Source organism: Zalophus californianus, chromosome 7 (genome assembly GCF_009762305.2).
Source record: "Zalophus californianus isolate mZalCal1 chromosome 7, mZalCal1.pri.v2, whole genome shotgun sequence".
In the NCBI taxonomy this organism is placed as follows: domain Eukaryota; kingdom Metazoa; phylum Chordata; class Mammalia; order Carnivora; family Otariidae; genus Zalophus; species Zalophus californianus.
The window spans coordinates 12,243,332-12,264,967 of record NC_045601.1 but is presented as its reverse complement, the minus strand read 5'-3'; the positions used below and the strand labels follow the sequence as shown (position 1 = coordinate 12,264,967).

Here is a 21,636-nt window from a genome sequence, read left to right as displayed (position 1 = left end):
GTGTAACTTGTTAATTAACTTGGAACCAATTAATATTTTGATATTGATATTCCCATTTAGACACATGCTGTTCGTTCCATTTGAAAAATTCTCTCTATAAACATTTGGTCATTTATCAAATCATCCTGCATAACTCGTGTTAGCTAAATTTATAAGCTTGCTATGTTTTTGTTTCTGTTTTGAATAGGTTATTTCTTTTTTAAACAAAATCCACATTTTTTGTTGGTTATTGCTGCATTAAAGAAATCTATCGATTTTTAAAATTTTTTTTCTATCAGGATGCGTCAGGTTCTACACAGTATCTAGGGAAGTAGCATAAAGGTCAAAACTAAAAAGGGGATGCAAAGAGCAGAAATTAAAAAAAAAAAACTACAGCAAGGGGCACCTGGATGGCTCAGTCAGTTAAAGGTCTGCCTTCCCATCAGGTCATGATCCTGAAGTCTTGGGACTGAGCCCCATGTAGGGCTTCCTTGCTCAGCAGGGAGTCTGCTTCTGCCTCTCCTCCCTGCTCATGCTCTCTCTCTCTCTCAAGTAAATAGATAAAAAAAAAATGCAGGAAAATCAATTTTTTTAAAAAGACTTTATTTTTTATTTTTTTAAGTTTTTTTTTTTAAAGATTTATTTATTTATTTGAGAGCGCGAGAATGAGAGTACATGAGAGGGGGGAGGGTTAGAGGGAGAAGCAGGCTCCTCGCTTAGCAGGGAGCCCGACGCGGGACTTGATCCCCGGGACTCCAGGATCATGACCTGAGCCGAAGGCAGTCGCTTAACCAACTAAGCCACCCAGGCGCCCTAAAAGACTTTATTTTTTAAAGAACAGTTTTAGGTTTACACAAAATTGAGAGAAATATAGAAAGATTGAAATCTGTTCTTTTTTTTTTTTAAAGAAATCTGTTCTTAAGAACAAATATCCTTTAATTTGTTAGACAAAAATCCAATGGCTAAAGAGTGCATTTTATTTTCAAATAGGGGAAGAAAACTAATAACTGAATACAACCAAGAAAAACCTTTTAATACATTTAATTTTCCGGCTAAAGATTAGATATATACATCGCAGAAAGTTCTTATAAAAGCTGAATCAAACGTAAGTGGGGAAATGAATAAACAGAAAGGCTGCATATATTAAAATTAGTAGAGTTTGAATGATATCTATCAAAGGACATTTAAAGATACTAAGAAATTCCAATTCAGAGGAGTAGAAATAATTTTAGAGACATCAGGGAATATACCCACATTTTTTCCTAGAGTGTATTTTAAGATAGACCCTAGAAATCATAGAATCAAAGTCAATATCTGAGGATAAAGTAAAAGAACTGATCAATTTATAATTTAGAAATCTCTGAAAGAGCTTAAGTGGCTGCCTGACTTTGTAAAAACAAATCATGTCAGACCAATTTAATCCTCTTTTATGGCATAATAACGGTCTACAAAGATAAGAAGCATTTGTAAAACATAATCTATTTTAACTTCAAGAAATGATTTTGTTCTATTGCATATGTCATGTTAATTATAAGCTAAGAGAGTATGATGTGTATGATTCTCAATAGCTAGTTATCATTAACTTGTTCCTGACTGGGAACTCATATTAACAGGTAGTTGCAAGAATTCATGGTGCAGCTCTTTGGATTCAATAATCTGGTTGAAGATCTAAACAAAAGATTTGAGATATCACTAATTAAATCTATGGCTATTACGAAACTAAATACTAGTATTATTATCTGGGTCTGAACTTCAAAACAATCTTGAAATATTAGAAAGAACAATTTTAAAAGATTGATCAATACTATTAGAGAAAACTATAAGATGTGAGGAATACCTTAGGAACTTCCTGGGGACCAAGTAGCTGATGGTAAAAAAAAAAAAAAAAAAGATGGGCTCAATGAGAGTATAAAATTAAACAGTCCCAGTCTATTTGTGGGGCAGAAATTGAGTTGGGGAATAAGTGTCAAGATGATCATAGATCAAAATGTGATAGTAGGGGCCCCTGGCCGGCTCAGTTGGTAGATCATGTGACTCTTGATTTTAAGGTTGTGAGTTCAAGGCTCACAATGGACGTAAAGCTTACTAAAAAAGAAGAAAAAGAAAAAGAAAAGAAAATGTGATAGTAATAAAAAGCATGCATTAAAAAAGAGTAAAAAGGGATGTGGAAAGAAGGAAAGAAAGAGAGGCAAATATAGAGTTTAGCTGTATTGAAAAACATGGCACACAATATCAAAAAAATCACTTTTCTCCCCAATACTAGTCATGCATCTATTAGAATGTTATGTCTCATTTTAGTCCACACATTTTAAAAAGATGTGAAGAAATGGAAATGGATTTGAAGAAGAGCAACAAGAATGATTGAAGGGCTAGAATATATATCCTAGGCTGAAAGGTTAAGAATCTAGTATTGTTTGGACTAGAAAAGAGAGAGGTAAGAGATGATTTTATCACTTTCAAGATATAAAGGATTTTTCTGAAAGATAACCCCCATTGGTGATTCCTCAGGTCTATAGAGGATGAAAAGATAGCACAAAGGAGCTTAAGTTTAAGCAGAAAAGATCAGGTTTGGATAGAAAGCAGATGTCTCTGCCATGAGGGTGATGAAATTTGAAATGACTTCTAAAGGAGACTCTGAGCCAGGCAGCCATATCAGTCTCCATGTTGGATGCTCACTGTTGAGCATGAAAATAAGTTTGACAAAAATGACATCTATGAGGCGTCAGCAAACTACCTCCTGCAGGCCAAATCTGGGCCACCATCTGATTTTTGGATAGCCCAGGAGCTAAGAATGACTTGTACATTTTTAAATCATTAGAAACAAAATCAAAAGAATGTTCCATGACAAAATTATATGAAATATGATTTCAACGTCCATAAATAAATTTTCATTGGCACACAGCCCTGCCCATACCTTGACATATTTATTGTTTGTGGCTACTTTGGTGCATTAAAACGGTAGAGTAGAGTAGTTGTGACCGAGATCATACGGTCCATAGAACCTAAAATAATTATTCTATGGCCCTTTATGGGAAACGTTTCCTGACTGCTGACCTACATGATTGTAGCCACTTACATAACACAAGGAATTTTTTCTCCAAGGTTTAGAAGCTTTCTTTGTTGTAGTAAAAATGGACCCCCCTGGGGTCGGCTGAGGAATATAAGCGGCACATCCTTTGAAGCGTCTTTGAGAGAGCTTTGGGTCCACAGAAGAACACACCAATGCTGCTGCTGCAGTAGGATAAGACAAGGAAAGAATGTGTTATATGCAGGAGCAAGGCTAGCCAGAAACCAAGACAGAGTTATAAAATTAGTGAAGTGGTTGGGGTTGTGACTTAATTTATTTTTCTCCACTCACTTCCTTTTTCTTAGATTCTCTCTCCTACTCTCAGTGCCGTGCTCCCACACAGGTTCCCAGCGTCTTGTTAGACCCGGAAACACACAGGCAGGTGGAGCCCAGGAGATCGAGGGTAGCAGGGCCGTGATGACTGGGGAGGGAGTTTCAATGACAGAGGTGATAGCACTTGGATTTCTGGTCCAGTGACCCTGATTCATGTCCTCCTGGATTGGTGACTAGAATGTGAGGTTCCTGTTCTGCTCTACTCATCACTATTCCAGAACCCAGAATAGTGCTTGGCCACAGTAAAAAATACACATTTGTTGAATAAATGAATAAATGGTTTCATTGATTATGATCTGCAAGATTTTGGGCAAGATCTCAATCTCTGCATGCGCAAAAAGAGACTAATGACTAATGTTTTCTTGAGAACAAAATGAGATAATGCCTTCAAAAAGGTTTAAAAAGTGTTAGTTATTATTAATATCTTGCTCAGCCCTGCCTTTTTATAGATAATAAAATTTATACTAAATTGATAGCAGCTAGTTTATTTTTCCTGTTGGAATGCCTTTGGTTTTCAAAGAAGGTCAAAAAGAATTGGAAAGGAAAAAGACATTACTGAAAGAGGAGTCACCTGAAAACTGTCCTCTCTAGTCAGGACATTTCAGAAAACTGTGTGGAAGAGGTATTGTAGCATATAGTGAGTGTCCCCAGGCTGCTCAGGTCCCTTGGGACCACAGCTGCCAGCTCTGCTTATATAAATAAATATAAATAACACACTGGTGCAAGGATTCAAGTTGTCTCCAGAAGTCAGGCGCAGCCAGTCTCTACAGGGACTTACGGACCATGCTTCCCTTGTCTCGTACTGTTCTATTCCTTAGAGCATTTTCCAATCTCTGGCACAAGTTGAATTAGTCTAGTCTAGAGCACAAGTCCTCCTACTTTGCTGCACATGAAATCACCTAGGCAGATTGTTAAAACGTAGATTCCCAGGCTTGAATCCCAGGAATGCATTTTTAGCAAGTCCCTCAGATGATATATATATATTTTTAAATATTTTATTTATTTATTTGAGAGAGAGAGAGCACATGAGAGGAGGGAGGGTCAGAGGGAGAAGCAGACTCCCTGCTGAGCAGGGAGCCCGATGCAGGACTCGATCCTGGGACTCCAGGATCATGACCTGAGCTGAAGGCAGTCGCCTAACCAACTGAGCCACCCAGGCGCCCCACCTCAGATGATATTGAAGCACATGGTCCTGTGAGCCACACTTTGAGAAACATTGTCTTGGAGAAATTACTGGGACTCTAGGACCAGCCCACCCAGCATCTCTGCTCCTTGATAGCTGGCTGTGGTTGAGAAGTTCCTCTAGAGCCTCGTTCTTCTTAGCTTATATGTTAACATGGTTCTCTGCCATGTAGTCAATCCACATTTTAATTATGTGTTCCAGGACCATAATAACCATGGTAGAAATTGATGGTTCAATTATATTTCAAACTCTAGCTTCAAAGGAATTTATCAAGTGGACTCATTTGTAAATGACAATATGCTTAAAACATATAAGGACTATTTTTGAAGCTATTATTCCCATGGCGAAATTCGAGAAAGTGCCTTTTCTGAAAGTATTTTCCACTGAAAAATACGAGTTTATGACTTAATGAAGCAATTTTAAGGTGTTTATGGAAATAGAAGGCACTGATTAAGAATGCTGTTGGTTCTTCTCCTCTGTTGCTGAGCGGCTTTGGGCATGTTTATTATCTCCTCAAAGCCCCCCTGCTTCCTTATCTATGAAATGGGGTGCATTACAGGACCTAGCTCCTAGGACCTCTGAGAGGATTAGACATGACATTGCAGGTATAGCCTTCTGTCTTGTGCTTGGCACATGGCCAGCTTCAGGAACAGCCTACACTCTGACCCACAAGATGTCTGTCTGCTCCACGGAGCTGAACAGATGTGACGTGGGCTGTTAACCCAATGATGATGACAGTCCTCCTGGATCAGCACTCCAGCACTGGGCTATTTGAATTCTGGAGTGAAACATTTTGAATGATAGATGGGTCAGGCAAAACCCTTCCCAGTAAAGAGTCACAGCTTGGCTTTGTGTCTGAGGCCCAGAGGTATCCCTGCATCCGCTTTCAAAGACGCCGATATGGGTGGTGATATTTTTCCATTCGCGTAGGTGTCACCAAAGAGATTGCCCACTGGCCCATTCCCAACAGGCTAGAGTTGCCCTTTCGTTTGCAGTCGTAGTGACTGTTTGCGGGTCCTGAGGATACCCTTTGATGCTCTGCCTTTAAGACTCCATTTCAAAGGGTTCTGACTGCTAGCGGCCAGGTGAACCACTGGTGTCCCCAGCCGTTCACAGCAACCCTGCCTCTTTTGAAATTGTGACTATTACACTGCACAACGAAGTACACACTTTGCTGGATTCATGTAACTGTCATGATTATGCAGTCGCCAAAAAGTCTCACAAAGGCCATTCATTATCTGCCTTCACTAGCACTCTGTGCCTTCCTGTCCCCGCACAGGGCAGCCTCTCGCTTGCCTTGCTTACCCTCCTTGGCACTTGTGGTTTCAAGTGTGGAGATTTCTTGTCACGAATGCATACTGTGTGACTCACAGAGCCGAAAATCTGCACAAAGTGGGTAAGGCACAGATGCAGCAGCATTTTTTTTTTCTTTTATGAGGCAGCGGACAAGTGCAACAGAACCCTGATGGGGTTGGTAGAGAAAAAAAATTCTTCTATAAAGTTTAATTACCCACGATTGCTTAGAATTAAAAAAAGATTCCCTGTAAAAGAAGTATAAAAACACGAGGCATTATTCTTTAGAATACAGCCTGCAAGCTGCAGAGCTTGCACATGAATGAGGACTTGGATCCAGGACAACATTAGCGGCATCGATCAGTCTGGGCTGCTGACTTTGATGAGAAAAGGACAAATTTTACAGGAGTTGCAAAGATGGTTTTAACATTAGCAGTATTATTTTTAGCTATGATAAACAATAAAGAGAATCCTCCCGCTCCCCATCTTATTTGCTAAATAACTATTGTGCTCTTTTCTGTAGGGTTGATGCATTTTTCAAAACACTTCAGCAATGCCATGCATGAAAGGCATCCAAAATGTCACCCACCAGGAGATTTCCGCTCAGCAGAGATATGGGAGAGTGGGTGTGCCCAGGAGTAATCCCACCATCTTGCTGGATGCCCAGGTTCTGCTGCCTTGAGCACTTCTCTCTTTAAATTGTATGTTTGTTTTTATGTGTTGGCTTTCATGCTTGGTAAGTTATAACCCTGTAGGGGCAGACCCTAAACCCCATTTAAAAAAAATCAAATTACTTTATACCCTGAGTGCATTCTGCAAATAAAATCGATAAACAGAAGCTTCCCGTGGATTTATGGAGGCTTAGAAAGAAGACAAGGAGGGCTACAAACTTGGTATCAGACAATGGACACAACTTCTGGTTAATCTTTCCTAATGAATGTTTTTCATTAGAAATTCCTCCAAATGATTCATCGTATAATTATATTTTGTACAACACCTTCTTTTCACAACCACAGATGATAATTGTGTTGGCCAGCTTTTTTTTTTTTTTTTTTTTAAACCCATCTCCAGGTTGATTTGTAGCAGCCTGCTCTGTGACTTTTCTCTGCATCCTAATTACTCAGTGGTTCGTTAGGAGCTACAAAGCCCCTAACAGTGCTTGCTCACCACTGAGAATAACTTGCTATTCCCACCAACTCCATTTTATTTGGGAAGAATTAGGAACCTGGTCCCAGCTTCCACATCCTTCTCATGGTCCCTTCACTTGCTGATGTTGGCCACTGTGCTCAGCTCCGTGGGGGCAAAGAGAAAGTTGCTGTCTTTGAGGATGGTCATGGTCCAATAGAAAATGAAATAAGAGAGAAATAAAAGTAGGTGACTTGTAGCATTGGATGCCAGGGAATGGTAGGGCCATTTCTGCCCATCTTCTCTCCTCCCCTCTCTGATAAAACACAGAAATGTATACACCTTCATCCAGAAATATGCTAATATAGTTGCCATATCTAATGATTTTCTAGGTAAAACCATCAAAGATACTTAGCAGAATAATGACAAATCCACTTGTGCTCACCCAACCTCCCTAATCTTTGCTACCAAAAATAGAGTAAAGCCAGTAATTTTCACTGAATCTTCACCTGACTCTAACTGGAGGGAGAGCTGGATGTCCTCTGGTGGAAAGGTACTATTGAAACATGCTAACATTATCCCAGTCATAAGTTAATGGTGGCTTTATTTTTCTCATAAAGCTATAATTTATCATGTGTGGGATTTCCACTTAGGTCTATTTCTTCAGGTATTCTGAACGCTTTAGTCACATAACGAATGTAAAGAATATCTTATTAGATAGAGGGCCCTGTATGCTATCATCAGAATGTGAATTTCTCAAAAATATAATTTAAAAACATTTTGCACATATGCATGTACAAATGAGAATTGGAGAGTGTGCACACAAGCAAATGTGGTTCCAGATGGACACATTTACTCGATTTAGTATAAAGGTATTTTTACATTTCTGAAAACAATGGGTGGTCTAAAATACATTCCTGCAATATGGATTAGAAATTCCCAATCAAGTCGGCACCTTTCTCCCTTGTTGGGTTGGATTGAACAGTTCTAACAAATGGTAGTACTCTTCTGAAGTCTTTATTTGTTTCTTCGAGATAAGAGAAACACTTCTACTCAAGTTTTGAAGAAATGGCCGAATCTTCAAAATTTTTATGGTCATTAATTACATAAAGTTTTACATCTACATGGCACGGGGAAGTTATTAGCAGCTAAGTCAAAAGTGGCAAATGATAAATACTTGGTGAAATGTTAAGACCAAAGACCGAAGTCCTATGGAAAATCATTTTATTCAATTAATTAATAAACAACCAATCTGCAGATCCAGACGGTTGAGTATATGCACAATGTGTATGTATCCAAAAAGTAGGTGGATGTGACAAATATTCTGTGTACCTTCTTGGAAATGATTCCCTGATTTTCCGAATATTTTGTGAAAGCTTGGGAACAAATCAAGACCGTTTACAAAAAATGAAATAGAGCTTCCATTTTTGTGAAAGATACACATTTCTATAGATTAGGAAGACATGACTCTCAATGCCTGTATTTAATTAACCTCCCGTGTTTTAGTGGGGAGAATTGTTTTCATTGTTTTGTGTTTTGAACTACTTTTCTGGGCTTGTCCAACATGAGCAATGTACAGCGAATGTCACATGCCTGTGAGTTTGGGCCAATCAAAGGCTTACTTTCTATATATTCACTTACTAGTTGGTGATCTTCTTTCAAAACTATACTTGTGTTTTGTAATACAGCTGATAAAATTACAAAAATTAATTGCAAATAAAAACAATAGAGTACACTTTCCCATTTTTCTACTTTCAGTCTTTGATCACTTTTTAATTTTTTCCTCCCCTTTCCTTATTTGTATTCATTTTGATGCCCATCAATTTGTTTCTCTACTACTGTTATTTTTGCAATTTTCTGGTTCCTTTGGAGCTTGCACTATTCTCTTTGATCTGCTTCCCTTCAAGCTTTATTTTTGGTGCTGTTTTTCATGTTCTGTAAAAAAAATATTTTTGCCTCTCTTCCCTTTATTCTTTTGATTTAACTCCTTCTTCTTAGAACAAGAACAAACTCCAGCTTTGAGGGAACAGGTAAATGTTTTTAAAAGAGTAAGCCCTAAGAATCCTTGGCTTCGTGCTGATGAATAGAAATGGTTGAGAGCCTACTTCAAAGGCCCTCAAGAACAAAGAACCTTTTCTGAGGCCACTAACAAACCCACCAATTCTTTCTGACCCATCTTTGCCAAAAGATATGAGCTAATGACAGGAAAGACCTGTCTTGTAAGAGTAGCCAAGTAGGCTTGGGAACAAACATATCCTTGACATAATCAAGGAAAAACATACTGTTTATCTCTTTAATAACCGTCTTGAGGAAAATTAATGTTACTCTGTCCTTTGTGCGGAACAATAATTGGATTGTGTGTTTCATTTATATCTGGACAAAGGCCAGGATATTGAAATACTTCTCAAAATTAGATTTTCTTGTTTAAAAATTAGATTTTATTGGCATTCTCTTTCTGAGATTTCTTCATTAAAAGCTTCATTAAACATAAATCTTCTTTTACACAGCAGAAAACAAAATTATTTTAAGGAGGTCATTTTAAAAGTCTTTTGGAAGGGGGTTGTTAAGCTGTCTACTGGTGACTTGTCTTACCCAGGATCTGGCATTCCAAGGAAGAAATGATCATTGATCTTTGCCTACATGTGTCTTATATTAATTACATCGATAGTTGGACCTATATAACAAGTTGTGTTCCAGTGTCTAAGGCTATTACAAATAGGTTATTTTAAAAATTTGGGGACTAGGAAGTATGCTGTAGAGGCTTGATTTGGTGACAATCTTAGGGGGCCTCTTTTACTCAGGGGGAGATGAAGTCATCCATCAGCTAATGTGCTGAAAAGCTCAATTGGGTTTTAAGTACATTTACATACTAAACTTTGATTACAACTTCTGAACAGGAATGAGCACACTCTTCACAAGGGCAACAAGAGAAGTGACAACTATGTGGTTTTCCTGCCTTCAAACCGTTTCCTACTCCTCTTTCCCCGCATGCTTGGACAGACTCGCTTCCCAGCCACTACCCGACATAATTGCTTGGGCAGCGTTAGTGCAAACTCAGTTCTGCTCTCGGGTCTCCTGGTGCTGTTTCTGGCTCACCCCTTTCTGAGGGAAGGATGATAATTAAATGGTTTGGTTTGAAAGGCCTTCTTGCCCACTGGGCTGCAAGCTTCACGTGTAACAAATAAACAAATATAATGTGACTCGTCAATAAAGGGCAATCCTAATAAAGAGTGGTCCTATCTATAAGAACTCAGAGTAAAGATGTATGTGTCCCTGTCAAAAGCCTGCAAGTGGGAACATTCATCCTTTAATTGAAAACTAAGTGTAAAACATTTATCAGATGAGTAGATGTTTTTTTCCAAAAGGAGAACATACCAACAAAGAAAATCCTGGTCATGGTTGTAACATATGAGCTTGTATCATTTTGTTAGTGTTCCACCCACCATCTTTTTAAGGAACTCACAGATAAAATAATCCAGTCTTTGCCCCTGGATAAGTACCCCATGGGTAGGAGATGAAGGGTGGTGACTTCAGGGCTCGGAGGAGGCTAGGGCTCTAGGAGTTGGGATGGGACGTTGAGCAGGTAGCACAAGGGAACCAGATTCTGAGGCTCTGGAAGCTGGGATGGGTTCTAAGCACCGTATTTAGAGAGAAGATGGGACACTGGAACTGGATTCTAGGTCAAGTGTCAGCAAGAGTCAAGGCAAGAAACGAAGTGGAGCCAGCAGGTTTCAGAAGTGGTGCCTGGAGAGTCCCAAGGCCACTTGCCATGGGCTTATCCAGCTCTCCTAGGGCATCTGAGGCTGAGCCTGAGGACAAAACAACTGTGCAGTTGCTCCACTCCTTCCCTCCCTTAGCCCTGAAGTTAAAGGTTAAGCTTTTCTTGGCCTCTCTTGTTGGAAATCCTTTACTCTCAGGACAATTCAAGGTCAGGAGAAGGTCCCCACTGCTTCCAATGGATTCATTCCTGAGCAGATGCAGGCATGGTGTGCTCAGGAATCCAGAGCCTCTGCAGTGAACGCTCTCGGTTTGGGTCTGGTGTTTCTCAGGCAGGCTGCCACAGCATCGGGTAGAGAGGGTTTGCTGGGGGTCTCACAGGGCTGGAATTGGACAGATTATGAACCTTGGACTTGGTCACTCCTTCCACACTCCCCATCTCACTATACTTTCTTCAAACAGCTGGTCCAAGGAGGTCTCAAAAATTTAGTGACGATTAACAAAGAAGAAAATGGAAAAGTTCGAGCACAAAAAGAGTATTAGAAAAATGTAAAAAAGAGCAGCCAAACTGACCAAAAGTTAATTAATATTCACCAGAAGAGTATCCCATAGAGCAGAAAGCATGCAAGGGAATGACCCTGATGGGAGACCACAAAGCAACAGCACCAGAACTTCTGGGACAGATGGAAACAGGGAATGAGTCAGAAAGACCCTAGTAGATTTTAATTTACTCTTAGTGGTTCAGTGCCAATAAAGTGGACAGAAGAAAGGTCAGGCTGTAGAAGATGTAAATGACATGATTAATCTGATAGCTACGAGTAATTTATATTAAACTCTGTGACCTGCAAATAGAGAATGTGTTGTCCTCTCCTCCGGATATGGTGGTCCTTTGAATTCCTGTCCATCTGAATTGGCTTCTTTGTCTATTTCATCCAGTTTCCTGGTTCTAGTACAGTTCACATCTAACATCTTCCACGTGTATATCTCCAGCCTGAACGCCTCTGACACCTGACTCATATTCACCTGTCTGCTTGACATCTCCACTTGGATGTATAACAGGCATCTCAAACTAAACATGTCAAAAGACCGAACTCTTGATATCCTGTGCTGGCAAACCTGCTCTCCCAGTCATCCCCAAATTAGTAAGCGTAAGTCCATTCTAGCTCGGGTCACGCCATTCTGCCATCTAATCCATCAATAAGCCATGTCAGCTCTACCTTCACAAAATACCAGCATCCAACTGCCTCTCAGTACCTGCACTGCTCCTAATTCAAACCACTACCACTGTTTACCTCCTCCTAGCCTCTCCACTTCTGCCCTAGGGCACTTATAATTTATTCCCTCACAACAGCCAGGGATGGTCTCATTAAACATAAGGCAGATCATGTCACTCTTCTGTTCAAACCTTTGAGTTTGAATGGCTTCCTCTCTCAGAATAAAATCCAAAGCCTTATAATGGTCTGTAATAGTCCCCCAGTTATCTCTCCTATATGCCTTCTGCCCCTCTTCCTCTTACCCACTCTGTTCCAACCTCACTGGCCTCCTGGAACATGCCAGGAACAGTGTCTGCTGCCCCAGGATCTTGGCACATGCTGTCCTTCTGCTCTTTCCCAGTTATCTATGTGGCCTACTTCCTCACTTCCGTGGCCTTTCCTCAAATATGGAAAATATTCTTTAAACACGGACAATATTAGGACATACTGACTTTCAAGAGCCATAGATGCTGAGATTCAAAACAGAGACTGTGTTAGGGGACATAGAATAACAATGATAAATATTTGCATTAGGGCTTTGCACTTACTTTATCAAGCTATGTATTTTTTGAATTATGAAAACAACACTGTGGCCGCATTGTATCATTCATGTTTCTACAATGGGGTCCAAAAGCTCAAAGAAGCTACCCTGTCTAAGGTCACATAGCCAGTAACTTCTAGAATTAGAAAGCACAGCCTTCTATTATTAAGTGCAGCTTATAGAGAAGGAGACTAAGTCAGTGGCAGGATACATAACCTGTCCAAAGTAAGCAGGTGGTTATGGTGGAGCTGGGATTTATACCTAAGTACTCAGGCTCCAGATCCTGGGTCTTTAGCCACCACATTAAATCTCTGCTTGGTCTTAGAACAACTTTTGTCTGCTTTGCTGAACATGCTAAATACAGTTTATAGTTGGACATAAAGTGAATTCTCCAGTTGGGTAAGTTAAGATCAACTGTGTTCACTGAACATTTCTTCAAGACCTGGGTAGTTTAAGAAATACCATCTTTAAAAAAAAAATAGAAACACCATCTTATTGAATTTAAGTGTGAAACATTTCAGCACAACTGCTAATTGTCAGATGTTGAAAGCCAGTCAAGCAGAGGTCTGTGGTTTCTGGAAAACTCCATGACCACCCTTTCTAAGGTCGATGTTTTCTCCCTAAACAAGGTGCCCACTACTACACATTGAGCAGCTCGTGCCCTAGAGTTTTCCACCTCAGCAGCAGCCTCCAGGGAGGCTCCCACAGGCAGAGGAAAGAGAGCACCTTACCTGGGGTGAGCGTAGGCCATCTGCCGGAACTCATTGCTCCAGTTAGGTCTTCCATAGAACGTTTTCTGCTTTAACCCTGTGATCACGTCAGTACTTTCATCCCAATGTAAAGCAATGTGAACGGCCTAAAATAAAAATTGTGGCATCAGGTGACATTTAGGAAAAAAAAACACACAACAGGAACCTGCTTCTAAATAAAAGATCAAGTAATTATGTTCATTTGTAGATTGAATACTCAAAAAAATTTCTTCATGCAGCTAGAGACGCTTATCATTAGTATCAGAAATCACTGATTTTGCATTTTGGGATAGACATCACATCTCATTTATCTTTGTATTCTACCTTGGGCTAGAAGCAAAGGGTTTCTACTGAAACAAAGGGTTTGATGTATGCCCGGGTGAGGTACAGTAACATGAACCTGGGAGGAAATTTCTTGACAAGGATGAGAGTAGTATGGTAAATATGGTTAAGGGACAGTAAGCATTAAGCTACTTCCTTTTTTCTACCAAACTGCTCAGAAATGAATCTCTGCCTCTGTTCCCACTCACTTAATATTAAACCTTAGGGATTTGAGAAGGGCACTGCCAGATTAAAATGATAGGAAACATTCAGGAAGTGTCTGGATCTTACAGTCAGATCTACCTAATGGGTTGAAATGGTTTGAAGTGGACTCTCCAAGGTTCCTAGTGCTGGGAGGAGGTGGAGCCTGGCAGACAGACCTGGTGGCCAAGCACAGAGAGGGGCAGGATTGGAGCTCCGTGCCCAATAATTTGCTTTCAAATTATATAAAAGCACCCAGGCATCAGGTAAGTAGTGATTGATAAATAAGAGCCTGGAGCATAGCACTGCCTACTGATGACGTTTTAAGTTGCCGAATCCTGGTAGCTACTTTCTTCTTACCTCCTGGGATTTGTGTCCTCTTTGCTCACCCCTCAGAGACCCACACAGCTCTTGAGTTCATGTGTTTCACACCCTTTGGTGCTCCATTTGCTCATGTCTTCTGACTCATCTTGCTCCTGACCAGTTTGGCTAACAACCCTGCTGGGCCAAACCTTACCCCAAGTAAGGCTCCAACAGACCAGCTGGTGAGGGTGGACGGTGGTGGAATCACAGAAGCCCGGGCTGCAGGAAGTTGTCATCAGGCAGGCCCGACCCCAGGTGGCAGGGATCCTATCGGAATGGAGTTTGGGAACAGGGGACTCCAGGAGAGTCCAACAGTGAGAGTACGGCAGGATCCTCTTCTTGGGCAGGTTTATCAAGACTGAGAGGGAAGCATGAAGTTGGAGACAAGAGCTCAGGAACAGGAACTGAGGCAGCAGTTGTGGATTGAGCCTTGAAAAGTGGCAGAAGCCCTGTTATCAGAACTGGAAGTCAAGGTCAGAGTTGTGTCAGCCTCCAGACTAGAGCAGCACTATTGCAGCCCCACAGCCCTCTTGCTTAACAGTAGGATTGACTGGTGCCATACAGTCAGCTGGTTTCAGCTGTGGGCAAAGAAGAAGGCAGAGGCAGCCAATTTACTTTTGACTAAGTGCCAAAGCTAATGACCAGCTCGGGCCTATTCTCCTTGGATTCTCCACCAACCACGTGGCTGAACATTGTTTCTCCTTGATTTTATATGCATTATAAAATCCCATTTCTTCCACTTCTCTCTGACTCTTCTTTTCATTCAAGGACAAAATGTTAGATTTGTTTTCCTATGATCTTCTCCTGTCTCAAAATGCAGCTGCCTTCCCAGTCTCCAGTCCTTTTTGGACCACGACTCCCCAAAGAACTTTCATTTTCATGGTCCCAATGAGCATTGTCTACAAAGATGACTACTAACTTTCTCCCCCACACCCTCATCTTCCTGCTGGAGTAGAATCCTGGGTCTTGAACTCCCTAAGCATATATTTACGTAAATTTTTTTCTGTTCCTTCAAATTGATCATCATAGCTCAAAATGAATCTTCAAATAACGTGTGACTTCAACTTCTTTCCACATACAATGGTTGAGTGATTCCTATAAGCAGGCAGGGTACTATGGGTGAGCAGTACAAAAAGAAAGAGAGAAGGTCTTTGCTTTGTGAGGAATTGGTCATCCAAGGGAGGGGAAGCCCACGTGCACGACGTCAACAACATAAGTTAGACCAGGATCCTTCTTTACTGGAGATAGAAACAAAGTGCTCTGGAGAAGTAGACAAATTACACTGCTGAAGCCCCAAGTACTTTTGACTAAGGGAACTGGGGATGGCCAGGGCTTCAAAGAACCATCGCATGTCCTAGGCGGTGGGGAGGACAGAGGACATTAAGTGACTGTCAGGGAAATGGAACAGAGAGGGAAGATATGGAGGCATGCAAACACAAGGCATTGTCTGGTGGCTCCAGTACCAGAAGCATGATGGAATTGCAAGAGTTGGTTGCCGTCAGTCAGGAAGGGCCTTAAAGTCCTTGAGGAGAAGTTTGGGCATTATTTAATAGGAAAGAAAGGTCCCTTTCTACTTATGTTAGTGGTACTGTCGAGCTACCAATCAGTGATGTTCAAACATTTGGAATTATATTTGTTCCATATTTCTCAGCCCAGTGTTCAATTAATCTCCAAACCCTGTTGATTTGCCCTTCATAATACCTTTTCCATCTGTCCCTTCTGTTCTTGTCATTCTGCCACTTTGAGGTTGTTGAATTCAGTTTAACAATTGGCTATTTCCAAAAAAGGCTTTTGATTCCTCACTGACAGAATGCACCAATTATTTTTTTCCTGGAATTCAAGCATCTAAAGAGTTTCAACGTGTCACGACAAAAATTTAAGAACATGTCAATTTTAATTTACTTGTATTCAGTAAAAAAGTATATCTTAAAGCGTACTTTGAGAAGGGGCAGAGATAGGATGGGGCAGAGTTGTATTGTCACAAAATCAAACAGGGCCTCAGTCTCAAAACTCCCAAATGACTGGGAATTCTGAGATGGACACTTGAAATCAATTCACTTTAGAAGCTGAAAAGCAGGGACAGTACTCCAAAGGTTGTATCTGTACTCCATCAGACGGATCATTAGTCAAAAATCCCATTTGAATAAGGAAAATTTCTGTTTGGAAAACATAATTAACACTATTTAATTCATTATGGAATACTATGCAGCCATCAAAAAACCCAAAATCTTGCCATTTGCAACTATGTGGATGGAACTGGAGGGTATTATGCTGAGTGAAACAAGTCAATCAGAGAAAGACATGTATCATATGACCTCACTGATATGAGGAATTCTTAATCTCAGGAAACAAACTGAGGGTTGCTGGAGTGGTGGGGGGGTGGGAGGGATGGGGTGGCCGGGTGATGGACACTGGGGAGGGTATGTGCTATGGTGAGCGCTGTGAATTGTGTAGGACTGTTGAATCACAGATCTGTACCTCTGAAACAAATAATACATTATATGTTAAAAAAAAAGAAGATAGTAGGAAGGGAAAAATGAAGGGGGGAAATCGGAGGGGGAGACGAACCATGAGAGACTATAGACTCTGAGAAACAAACTGAGGGTTCTAGAGGGGAGGGGGTGGGGGGATGGTTTAGCCTGGTGATGGGTATTAAAGAGGGCACGTTCTGCATGGAGCACTGGGTGTTATACGCAAACAATGAATCATGGAACACTACATCAAAAATGAATGATGTAATGTATGATGATTAACATAACATAATAAAATAAAATTAAAGAAAAAAAGATGTTTTAAGGCTCGTTCCCAAGGAACCTGTATTTCAAATTACCCCAAAGGAATAAATATTTAAGGCCGACTGCAAATAAGACCCTAAAAATTCATTTAGCTACTGAATTTTAAGCTAAGTCCTACCCAAAGGTACAGAGTCAAATTTCAGCAATGTCCCATAGGGCCTCTGTGTGTGTGTGTGTGTGTGTGTGTGTGTGAGAGAGAGTGTGTGTTTATGAGATGGAGGGAGAGAGCAGGGGTACACACTCACAGGAACACATTCATTTGTAAATTTAGTGATTAATGTAAATCTTGGCTCAAACATACTTTCCTTAAAGTAAATATCAACAGGAGCAGCATACATTTCATTTCATAAACTTAGTGATTACTTCATTGTTAGCTTCCATATTTGAGGAGTTAAAAAAGATTTAAAAGGTAGTAGTTATCATTCAATATTATCAACCCTGAAATTCTACCCTAGTGCAATATTTTGATATACATTATTTTTGGTAAATGCAACCTTACTATTTCATTGATACAATATACTGCAGAACACGTGCCACAACAGAAGACCCTCTTGATCTTAGGTGAATGAACATATGTGCACACAATTTCTAAGAATGTTTTAAGAAAAAGAAATCTCTAGATGAATCATGTATTCATAATGATTTTTTTCTGTAGATGTTCACATATGCCACAATACAAAATGTCGAATGTAAACACTTTGGCTTTTTTTCTTGCCAACTCTGAATAGCTCAAATCATAGAATTAGAACCAATCGGGAGCTGAACAAGACAATACAGCTGATCGGTAAGAATCGCCTCATGTCACTAAAATGACAAATGCAACCTTTAGTGACATAATTCTTCTTGGATTTCCATGCTTGGGATTGTTTTATTGCTATGATTTGAATACCTCTTTCTAACCTGGTTTATTTTATTTTTCCTTCCTTTTTAAGAATATACACATAATTCTTTCATGCCACCAGATAACTATAGAGCTCATTATTGACATTGTTCCTCTGTTCTTTATTATTAGATGACTTATGCAATACTGATTATTCTGAATCTTATCAATACCTGATTTTCATCCCAGCCAGTAAGAAATATGTGATAACTCAGAAAATGAGCTTTCCCTCGCTCACTCATAAGTGTTTCCAGCGAGAGTAAGAGATCAGCAAACCACTCAAAAGCCTTTGGATCCCGGCAAATCCAGTAGAAGTACACCTGTCAAGAGAGAAGACAAGAGAACGGATCTGTCCCTCTTTTCCATAATGTGTTGATAATCACAGACTACTTTATCTCCATTAAATTATCTGAGCTCAAATGGGCACTTCTGCAAAATGACATGCTTCTCTCTGCCAGGGAACAGTCACACTGTGATTTCTTTTGAAAAATTTCACATCGTGTTTGAAAAAGTCCAGAGTGAATTCAGAGTCAGGAGTCTGTGGGCTGTTGCCAGTTTCATTGGATGAGGATCAATTCACCACATTCCTGGCTGTGCTTCTTTTGAACGAGGTTAATAATCATAACTAGCTGTGCCTTTCACGGCTCCCAAAGGGGGATAAACCATTAGACCAACCCCCTTCATTTTTACTCATGACCTAAGCTTGGGATTTGAACTCCCTTCTCCAGAGACCCCAATGGCTTGTGCAGTAATCCACTTCACCATCATGGCTTCCAACTTCTGGAGGGTGGAGATTATGGCAACTGCGGAGTTAAACCACACAGGCCAGAAGTTTACCTCAGCCAGACATACCAGTGTCCAAGAAAGCTGGGGGGTGTTGGTTATGGTTGTGTATCAACTACTATAATGGAATTATGTCTAGGAACATTTTTTTTTAACTCTCTGTGTTTAGCACATGACATGTGACAAGAAGTAGTCTGGGTTTGCTGAAATAAAGGCTTAGTTTTTGCGCTTTGAGTTTTAGGTAATTGTATCTAGAAGAAACCACAGGAGAAAGATCTATTAATTCTCTTGATTTTTGTCACTCTCCTATTCCGTGCTGCTCACTACTGTTTCCTGCATCCCCTCCCCAAAGAGACTTCTCTATTGCTTAACAAGGTCTACCAGGAGGCTGGCCTTGACCTCTGCTGGGAAATATCTCCTCCAAGAGATGGTGTATACTCCTGCCTCCCCTCTCCACCAGCCAGCCTGCAAGCTCACAATCATGATGAAAGTTATACATGAGATTTAATTAACAGATCAAGTTCATGAGGAAAAAAAATTCACAGAATGTATTTCAAGGCTAAACATCTTGTCTCTTTTCTCCAGGTTTGTGCAGGAGCTTATAATATTAACAGTCAGTAAGAGCAAAAGCTAGTGAGGATAAGACATAGAGGAAGGGAAAAAAAAAGAGAGGGAGACAAACCATAAGAGACTCTTAACTATAGAGAACAAACTGAGGGTTGCTGGAGGGGCGGGGGTGAGTGGGGGATGGGCTACATGGGTGATGAGGATTAAGAAGAGCACTTGTGTTGAGCACTGGGTGTCATATATAAGTGGTGAATCACTAAATTCTATTCCTGAAACCAATATTACACTATAAGTAAACTAACTAGAATTTAAATAAAAATTTGGATAAAAAAGAATTAAAGCCCAATTTGTTGGACAGCTACAGCTCAGAAGGCATTTTCAATACTACTCCCAGCTCAAATAATAATCTCTAAGTGTGTTAACCCCCCAAAGGAGTGCTGTCTCTTTGCAGTTGTAAATCTGAGCCAATGGTTCCTTCTGTTGAACTCCACATGGCCCCCCACAAGTATAGTGATTGTGTTCATCCACTTGCTTGTTGACTCAACAAATACGTATTCTGTATTGTTCTCCTCTCTGGAACTATAAGAGCAAACAGAAGAGGCAAAAATTTGCCGTTCTCCTAGAGTTTGCGTGTGGAGGGAGAAGAAAGATGGTAATAAGTAAAACATAGAGTACATCAGAGAGTGATAAGCACTATGGAGAAACGCAAAGCAGGCCGGAAAGGGCTGCAATATTGAGTCAAATGATCAAGGGATAGGAACATTTGAGCAAAGACGAAAGGAGGCAGAGGAATCATGGTTGGGGCAAGAGCCCTACAGAAGGAGTGGGACCTCTGGGGAAGAGCCAAGGGGCCAGTGTAGCTGGAGCTGTGAAGGCAGGGAGGGCAGTAAGAGATGAGGTCTGACAGGAAGGCTGGGAGGTACAGATGTGGGGCTTGGGGCCATCTTGACTTCTACTCTGAGTGAGCTGGGAAAGCACTGCATGGCGTTGAGCAGGGGAGCGACAGGGTCTGAGGAAAGATCAGGAGGAAGGATCCCTGGGAGAATGGAGGCCAGGAGGCTGACTTTATATCCAGTGTTGGTGATGAGTACTGCAATGTTCTTGCTTTCCAAGTTGCATCGTGCCTAATCTAAATTATTCTTTGAAAACCCGAGCCCTCCTTTTGACTTGCTTTGCTCCCGGTGGAAATAGAAAATCTATTGACTGAATTTAATACCATTCTTCCTGATGCACCTCCCCTTCCTTCCTGCTCTCAGTAGGTTGTTTTCCCTAGGAACACTGATGGTGGCATTTGGATGAGAACAAACATCACTGATTTATTTTCTTTTATTTCCACTCCTTAAGGGACGTGCTTCAAATACATTTATATAGGAACAATATCCCCATTTACTTTTTAGAAAACTTGTCAATTTCAAATCCAGTCTCAATCATCCTTCCTTGAAAAATGCCCACATCTTAGCTTCCTGCTCACACTGACCCTTATCCTTTCAAATAGAAATCATGCCTGTCCTTGCTTTCTTGTGGCTTAGCAGTGTGTCAGCCTTCTTAGGGCTTGCCAAGCCTTTTATACTTTTTACTTCCTTGTAATGGCTTTGTGTGTTTTTCCCTCTGTAATTGACTTAGAGGTGACACTGGGCAGCTTTGGTGCAAGAGGCAATGAAGGAACACTGAATAGGCTCAGAAGTGCTTCAGGCAGAAAAAGAAGAAAAGAGACTTTGAACAGAGAAAGAGGCTATTGACTTTGACTCTCTTTCATCCTAACGGTGAGGGACACTCACTGTGAAGGGACAGGGCAGTTCCACTTCTGCATTTCGTCCAGTAGGAAGGACCTGGTCACTGGTAGAACAAATATCCCAAACAACAGGCTACACCTCTGTGATCTGCCCAACACTCACCCCTCCTCGGTGTCCACAAATAAAAAACCTGAAATCATTCACCTGTCTAAAGCCTGGCTTCCAGAATTCTGTAGCTGATATCATCAGAGGCCCCTAATACTTAAGGTTACTTTAAAAAGTTTTGTTAAACAGAAAGTCATCCTCCATCAAGAGATGAAAGTTCTGAACTTTCATAGGAACAAAGGTACCGGTTTTAGCAGGACTCATCCCACACGTTTCTGTAGATCTAATGGGGTCCCAGATGTTTTAGGAGATGACTCCAAGAGTGGACAATGGCTTTAGGGAGCTCTGTGTGCATGTGGCCTGTCGCAGGCCTTCAGGTCACATCCTTCCTGGCATAGACCACCATCCCGAACTCAGCCACCTCCACCTCGGAGGGCCTGGGTGTGAGCAACACGCAGTGCTGTGTTCTCTGTGAGGACCACCTCTTCCCCCATGCTCCTGCAGCTCTAAGAATTCTGCAGACATGCACATGGACCAGGTCAAGGTGATCTGGGGCCAGAAGGAAATGGACCTGTGCTACTTTTTGAGAAACAATTTCAGAAAATGAAATAAGAAAAGCTACTCATCTATTTGACTAGCAGAGTCCAT

The 21,636-nt window shown here is 40.8% G+C and overlaps 1 protein-coding gene across 1 annotated transcript in view; it reads right to left on the bottom strand.

Annotated features, from left to right (window-relative positions):
* Positions 1 to 3,083: 3,083 nt before the first annotated feature.
* The window catches only part of NOX3 (NADPH oxidase 3), a 55,177-nt gene continuing 36,624 nt past the window's right edge, over positions 3,084 to 21,636 (bottom strand). The window contains exons 11-13 of the mRNA XM_027603243.1: positions 17,974 to 18,120; positions 13,223 to 13,347; positions 3,084 to 3,210 (exon numbers count right to left, since the gene is read on the bottom strand). Coding sequence (XP_027459044.1) covers positions 3,084 to 3,210; positions 13,223 to 13,347; positions 17,974 to 18,120 — 399 coding nt within the window. The remainder of the gene's footprint in view (positions 3,211 to 13,222; positions 13,348 to 17,973; positions 18,121 to 21,636) is intronic.